Below are 8,302 nucleotides of genomic sequence, written 5' to 3' on the forward strand. Positions count from 1 at the left end.
CTATTTAATCATAGGTGATCTTGTCCACCTAATACAGCACCTCCTGTGGAATAACAAAAGCCACCTGCAGGAGCTGTGGTGATGACTCACAGGGTAGAGCATCTGCTGCTCTCTCAGAAGAACCACAAGGACCCTAACATTTGGGTAAAGCATGTCAGTGATTACATCATAAAGTGTGTGTCTGAGAAACAGCCACATTATCCACACAAAAGACACTGTCACACTGGGTACACCTTGGTGACTTTGAATTCACTTATTAGCCCAGGCTCCATGGAACATGCAGAGATCCATCTGTAGCTGTCAGTTCTAGGTCCACAGGAAGGGACAGAACCCTTGAGTAAGAAAGATGGTCTTAAGAGTCAAGAGATAGAATTCAATTTTTATTCATAACAAATACATTTTTACAACAAAACAGGATTAAAATGAATAAAAATATTTAAAAATATTTTAAAGTAAAAATAGTAACAAGAACATATAAATATGAAACAACAAAAAGAAAACTTCAATTAAAATCATAACAAAAATATTTCTAAAAGCATATTCTTAACGAACATTTAGAAGCACAGACGTATTGCTGTTTCTCCTCTAGCACACATAATGAAAGGCGGTCCCCCAAGTTGTCTCTCAAGTGCTGTTTTCTGAAGAAGAAAGTGAGTAAGACCTCAATCAGTCAGGCTGGCTCAGTGTTATATAAATTTAGGGTCTCTAAGAAATGACAAATTAACGAAGAGGATGAATACTCATCCAAAAAATGTTACCATTCAGGATGTTGGTCATCAGGGACTCCTGAGAAAGCAACTTATTCTTCAGGAAGCTCTCTTACTGGGGTGTGTCCAATTCCAGCTCTCTTGCACTTTCTGAGACCTGGGAGAGGAAGGCAGTTTTTCAGACACTGATTTGGTGGGGAAATGCAAGCCAGCTGTCAGAATGCTGCCTTCTACCACCTCAGTTCTATTGGACAGTCGACATGGACCTTTTAACTGATATCATTGTTGCTAACTCTGCAGGCAGGGCAAAATCTCCAGCAAGCCTCACAGTAATGTGGGCTGCCAATCTGGGACCCAGACTTATACCAGTGCAAACCAAGAACAGGGCAATGGGAAGAGACCTCATCGGGTTGCAGGAAGAAAGGAGATGTCCATTTGTCACCAAGGATAAAGCCAATGACAAGTACTAATTTGACACTTGCACTTGGTTCTTATCCCAAAGGTGCTTCCTACACAAGAGGTCACATGACCACAGAGTGTCAATTGTTCAAGAACCAAGAAATTGTTCAAAACTCTACATAGGATCCAATCTATCACATGGATATGCAATAATGAGATATGTTATTCATCTGTCACCATACTAGACTGCAGCTTCAAAAAGAGCAGCAAAATATGCTTGCACAATAATTCAGTTTCTGAAAAGTGGTTAACTTCCTAGAATACTTGTGCATAGGCAGAGCAATGAACAATTCCATTACATGAGGTGGTTGGCTGGTTGTGAGTGTAAATTAGAAAGGTGGTAAGAGAAGCAAAGATGTATCAAATTGGCAAATTTTATCAGATATTGTTAAGCTAACACATCTGCTCGTCCCTACCTGATAATGCTGGTTCTGGCCGTTGATGGTCTTTATCTTTCTTGTTGAAGTCAACCAAATATTTCTGGTTCAGTGCACACTCAAGATGTCCCTCCTTGTTCTCCTGCTTCAGTGGGACCAACTTCTTCCTACATGTGTTCTCCATCAGGAGCTGGCTGAGCAGGTTTCTGGAAATACAGTCTGCATAGTAAGATCATGCTGGCCCTTTCTCCCATTCCTACTCCCAAGTCCCACTAACTCTACCAGGTCCCAGATACCCATGAAGACTTAATAAAATGCATCTTGATACATATAAGGCTGCTGCACAAACCATAAAGAGTTAATTCGGGGAAGAATAAATTGTTTGCTTGGCCTGACACCATTTAGTGTCCACACCTCTGAGAAAGAACATGGATCTACAACTATCCATGAAAGCCCAATGCATGGGGCTAACATCAATTAGTAGTGGGCCAACACCTTCAAAGGAGGTCAGTAGAACCAAGAGAAGGTCATGCTAACCATGTGGTCCACCCACTGAGTTTTGTAAAACCTGGTGTGACACCATAGGTCCAGGGCAGCCTAATAACCTTCTGCTGACTTCAATCAGTACTGTTCTCTCTAGAGCCTTCTGAAGATGCCTAGACAATCCTGGGATGAGGAACAGTCTTTTATGGAACTGAAAACTGAGTCCTAATGACCCTGGAAGACTGATGGGTAAATAGCACAAGAGATAGAACCAGAGCTGAAGACCGTCCAATCCAGAACAAAGAAAGTCAGAAATGGCCATTCCACAAGTGATAGCCTATCTGACCAGGACTTACCTAGAGAAGGTAATCTCCTTCTTCAGCTTATGGTTGTTCTCATGGACCTCAGTGTTCTCCATCTCTAAGTTGTGCAGAATTGACATGACCGCCTCCTCCATTCTCTCCAGGTCTTCATAATATGGATTTGGCCTGAAGTTTGGCCTGGCCCCAAATGATAGAATACAATGAACATCGGCATTTAGGAATATATGAACTCGGGGTGGGTCCTATATTACTCCAGGCTGCTGCCTGGATCTTCCAGCACTCAGTCCCCTGCCTAGCAAGTACAGAGACTCACCATAAACTCACTGCAATTACAATCTTGCAAAGCCACCAGCTGTCAAGGGCTTTGCAAATGCACACTGGGAACTCACTCTCCCTGAATTTATCCCTGAATTCTTCATTCAGACCACAAGTTCTGCTTTTAAATAAATGGAAGCAGATGAGTCCATTTTCAATCTCACTCCTCAGGAAGGGTCAGGTTCTGAATCTCCACAATATGGGAGGTGAGGTTTAGCACAGGGTGGTTAGGGAGGCACAGCTTTCTAGAACCCAAAACCTTAACAGGATAAGAAAAAGGTGACCTTGCAGACCCAGGAATGAAACAAGAGCATTTGGAGCGATTCATACCTGTTCTTCATGGATCTCTCTGTCAGAAACCTCAGGCGATCTCTCAGGTCATTTCTCTCCTCGGTAATGAGCTGCAGCTCTTTAATCAGCCTCTCCTTTTCCTTCATGGCCTGATTCTTGCTTAGGTCAGTGCCAGGGGATGATGTTTCTCTCCCAGCGTCTGTACGTAGAAGAACACAAGTTAACCTGCATGGGGAGAATGCATAGAGTGTTCATAGACCTCAGTGAGGCCTAAACAGGAGAACAAGCCAGGAACCCAGTGTCACTGCTAGGTGATTGGTCTATGCTTAAGAGGCCTCCTCAGTGGATCTCAGTTCTCCCACTACTCTATAGAGACCAAGAGATGTAAGCAGCCAGGTGTTCCCTATTCCGGACATAACGTGCTTACATGTACCATGGAGATGGCTTCTCCAGGATTATTGTCAGCTGAACAGGGTACAGCTTGGTTTCAGGACCCTCACCCCTGTGGCTTCAGAACTCAGATGATAAATTCACCATCCACTAAACTTGAGTGATTGGAGACACTCAGATGTCCTACCCTGATACTCTAAGGCAACAACTTTGGATTTAAAATGCATTTCCACGGGAGGATATGTTCAATAGACTTATCAGTGTCCCTATGTGAAATACCAAATGCCCCAGAAGTGCGAATAGGTTGCAGGCTGAATCTTGGTCTACACGTTCCAAATAGTTTTGGTATTGTAGAAAAAAGTTTGTAACATACAACCTCTAATGTATAAAGCAAACGATGACCCTGCCAGTTAGAAGAAATCAGAGAAGGTCTAAGAACATAAGGTTATTGCCTGGAGCACAATCTCTCCCTGTTATTACTGTCAGATACCCACTGTATTTAAAGAAGCAATGATAGTGAAATACATTGCTGCCCTGTCTAAACTCAGAAAAGGTGGACCCTCCATGACCACTGATGGTGTTATTATATCAATGTAACAGAACAAATGAACTGAAAAGTAAGGACCAGAAGTTCACAGTATAATAGCCTTACCATATCCTCCCAGTGGGGATGGGGAAACTAAAGTTCTGAAATCCTGACTTTCAGGAATTGTGATATTCGTGGAAATTCAATTCCTTTTCAGATGCTCCAGTTGCTGTGGCCCATTGCTAGAAAGGTCAGCTTAAACCTGCAGCCACCCTGGCAGGAAGCTCAAAATACACTGCCCAGAACTTACTCCACATTCCCCAGAAGTGCTGTCTTTGTCCATCATTACTTTGAGACGAAAGGCCAGACTCCTTCACTCTAGTCTCTCCACAATCGACGTTCCCCCTCCCAAAACGCTTGCGAAGACGGGAAAACATGTCTTAGCTTATAACCGCCAGACTCAGACTGAGAGAAACTAGGGCACTGGTTGTCACTACAACACTGGTGACATCACAGAGGATGCCAGAACTCTCTAGGAGACAATAGAATGTCCAAGAAGGGACAGCTGATGTCATGGGGAGCAGACTTTGCCTCCCTGCTAATGTTCTCCCTGTACTGAGCATAAGCTGAGGTGCCCTTTCCAGGAGACTTTCCTGGGGCAGAGCCACTGAGCACCTCCTGCTTCCAAAGCCAAATTTTCCTCAAGGCTTGATTATAAAAACCTTAGTAATTCCTATGCATCTAAATGAATGTTTCCTTTCAAATCTTCCCAAAAAATGTCTCATCCTCATTCACCAATGTCAGCCATTAAAACTTCCTGAGATTTCATACCAGCTTGAATATGCAGTCAAAAGTTCTCCTGTCTCATTCTGTACGGGTGCTTTATATCACATCAAGAAATAGTCTGCATGGTAGGTTACAACATGGGTGTGTATTAGGGGAACACTCATGAAGTCATGTGCTTAGCAATCGACAATTGCCAGAAAATTCCTTAGGAGAAAGAGTTGAAGTCTTTAAGGTGCTAGGAAAAGTGTGGAGACCAGTTGGCAGAGGAAAGTGCAATATTGGAGCCACCAGTGAAGGGAACCTCATGCTGGTGGTGGGGTTCTCCTCTCTGCACCAATGTCGACAAAGGAGCACTGCTCACAGGACTGAGTAAGATATACCACGAGCTTCTATCAGAAAAATAAAATAGTCAAGAGATATAGGGGGTGCACAGAAACGTCTAAAATGAGGCTATAAACATCATTAAGTGGATAGAGCAAGGTCCCTGCACCTGTACACTGGGAAATGGCCACCACACCAAACCCAAAAGCATCTATCATAGTAAAAAATGAATACTTTATAGAATGCACACACTAACATTGATTGATCACATACATAGTTCAAATTTTGGGGGCAAATTCATGGCCTTAACTATCTTTGTCTCAACTTATATAGCAAAAAATAAGAAAGAACGAAAAAAGAAAAAGTCAAAACCAAAAGCTCAAGCTTCTCATATGAGGATTGCAGGAAGTGTTATATGGTAGTCAGTTCTGATTAGACCATTTTAGATAGAACAGTGCATAGTGACCCTTATTGTGATGGGCCCTATATAAAGCTTTCTGCAATATTGGAATTTTAACAAACCTCATCCAGAACGTACGGAAGAGGCACCATGAGATCACCCTGTGATCACCATGTCCTTACTCTGCATCAGGTTATTTTTCTGCATCCTTGATTGTCAGGCATATAACAGCAACAATCTGAAATAGCTGGTAGACATGGAAAAACATGGCTAAAACTATAGTTGTGGGCTACACACCTCAACTGTGAAAGGCTAATGCTGTCTGCACTGTCCTTGGAGGCCACTCTTATAAGCCTATTTATTGCAAAGTGAAAGGAGGTTTATCTGAGCTCAAAGTGATCCTGGCCAGCCAGGTAGAGGGCAACATGTGATACTTGAGACCCTGTTTTAAACCAGCACAGAAATCCACACTTCATTCAAAGCATCATCTACGAATTCTCGATTATTTACCATTCTCTCCCTACCAGTCATTCTGTTTGGAATGGTAGAAAACAACGGGAACTGATCTTTCTATTCTACGGACCTTGATCTCTCTTTTTTTAAGTCCACATTAAGAGTGCATACAAATGGACATCACCATCTGAACATCTTAGTATTATCTACTCTGTATATATAGCATAATACTGTGCCTATGACAGTCTTAAGCTTCCTTGAGTGTAGTTGCCCCATCAAGAAGTGTGAAGTTCTGAGTTCAAACCCCAGTGATGCTTTAAAGGGACTAGAAGAAAGCGATCAGAGATACTCCACTTCTTTGTCCTTAGATTAAATCAAGTTGACACAATGTGAACCTGGTGGGCTATTTAACCATGCATCTTTCTCCCAACCCCACTTCCACGAGTTCAGTCCATGGCAGAATTCATCCCCCACCATCCTAAATATTTCTTTATATATTTCTACAAGAGCCAGGTTTCTTTTTTTTTAATAGAATTAGTTGTAGTCAATCAACTGCTGCCCTATATGAGAAATGATTAGTATCTATTGCAACTTACCACACTGTATTTGTGTATACAAGTACATTATTGGAAATCCAGCATTACTGAGTAATTGGAAACCAGTGCTGTGGCCTTGCCTTTCTGTGCCTCTTCCTGGCTCACAGGCAGCAGGGGGCAGACCTTGAGTTCCTCTTCAGGGACAGAGTGATGTTGAATGGGCACTGAGCAGGCAGAGAAACACAGCTGAGGCAGCTCCTTTCAGTTATCAAACACATCATCTCCTTCCCATCTTTTTTTTTATTTTATTTTTATTTTTTTATTTTTTTTTATTAACTTGAGTACTTCTTATATACATTTCAAGTGTTATTCCCTTTCCCGGTTTCCGGGCAAACATCCCCCTCCCCCCTCCCCTTCCTTATGGGTGTTCCCCTCCCAACCCTCCCCCCATTGCCGCCCTCCCCCCATAGTCTAGTTCACTGGGGGTTCAGTTTTAGCAGGACCCAGGGCTTCCCCTTCCACTGGTGCTCTTACTAGGATATTCATTGCTACCTATGGGGTCAGAGTCCAGGGTCAGTCCATGTATAGTCTTTAGGTAGTGGCTTAGTCCCTGGAAGCTCTGGTTGCTTGGCATTGTTGTACATATGGGGTCTCGAGCCCCTTCAAGCTCTTCCAGTTCTTTCTCTGATTCCTTCAACGGGGGTCCTATTCTCAGTTCAGTGGTTTGCTGCTGGCATTCGCCTCTGTATTTTCTGTATTCTGGCTGTGTCTCTCAGGAGCAATCTACATCCGGCTCCTGTCGGTCTGTACTTCTTTGCTTCATCCATCTTGTCTAATTTGGTGGCTCTATGTGTATGGGCCACATGTGGGGCAGGCTCTGAATGGGTGTTCCTTCAGTCTCTGTTTTAATCTTTGCCTCTCCCTTCCCTGCCAAGGGTATTCTTTTTCCTCATTTAAAGAAGGAGTGAAGCATTCACCTTTTGATCATCCGTCTTGAGTTTCGTTTGTTCTAGGGATCTAGGGTAATTCAAGCATTTGGGCTAATAGTCACTTATCAATGAGTGCATACCACGTATGTCTTTCTGTGATTGGGTTAGCTCACTCAGTATGATATTTTCCAGTTCCAACCATTTGCCTACGAATTTCATAAACTCGTTGTTTTTGATAGCTGAGTAATATTCCATTGTGTAGATGTACCACATTTTCTGTATCCATTCCTCTGTTGAAGGGCATCTGGGTTCTTTCCAGTTTCTGGCTATTATAAATAAGGCTGCGATGAACATAGTGGAGCATGTGTCTCTTTTATATGTTGAGGCATCTTTTGGGTATATGCCCAAGAGAGGTATAGCTGGATCCTCAGGCAGTTCAATGTCCAATTTTCTGAGGAACCTCCTTCCCATCTTAAGGGCTACTGCTGAGGTCTTGCCCCCATACCTACCTTAATAGCAGTGAATTTGTTACACAGCAGCCAGCTCTTTCCTATTGTTCTGTAATACTTCTACACATCATGGATGCCAAGAAAAACACTAACAAAGAACAAAAAACTCTGACGTTGAACTGTGTGGTGCTGGTCACATACCCTGTTATGTTCTGTATGTTATGAGGTTTGTTAATCTTAACAAGTTCCCCAAGTATATTCTTCACATAGGACCCAATAGATTCAAGGAAAATTGGAACAATTATGTGTAAAATGGCCTCAGTCAGGGCCCATAGACTGAAGCATTTGCAACACTTGTGCATGAGCCCATGTGGATTTTGCAATGAGCGGGGCCTAGCAATGTCCAGTACACAGTTGTGAGCTGTTGCTCTGGTTGAACTGTATTGGTGTGTGCATTAATAAACTACACCTATTTAAATGAATTCAGTGTTCCTGTGGTTTGAATCCAGACCCCTTGACACCAGATCTTCCCTTCTGCAGCACTTGGGAAAAAGGCT

The 8,302-nt window shown here is 42.8% G+C and overlaps 1 protein-coding gene across 1 annotated transcript; it reads right to left on the reverse strand.

Moving 5' to 3' along the window:
- Nucleotides 1-367: 367 nt before the first annotated feature.
- LOC134483398 (uncharacterized) lies at nucleotides 368-4,393 on the reverse strand. The gene is made up of 6 exons (XM_063278679.1): nucleotides 4,182-4,393; nucleotides 2,995-3,154; nucleotides 2,383-2,526; nucleotides 1,583-1,749; nucleotides 759-864; nucleotides 368-638 (listed from the first exon to the last, which is right to left on the reverse strand). The coding sequence occupies exons 1-5, from the start codon at nucleotides 4,306-4,308 to the stop codon at nucleotides 800-802; spliced, it is 663 nt and encodes a 220-aa protein (XP_063134749.1). The 5' UTR covers nucleotides 4,309-4,393; the 3' UTR covers nucleotides 368-638; nucleotides 759-799.
- Nucleotides 4,394-8,302: the final 3,909 nt, after the last annotated feature.

The sequence above is a fragment of the Rattus norvegicus genome, chromosome 19 (genome assembly GCF_036323735.1).
Source record: "Rattus norvegicus strain BN/NHsdMcwi chromosome 19, GRCr8, whole genome shotgun sequence".
Taxonomy (NCBI): domain Eukaryota; kingdom Metazoa; phylum Chordata; class Mammalia; order Rodentia; family Muridae; genus Rattus; species Rattus norvegicus.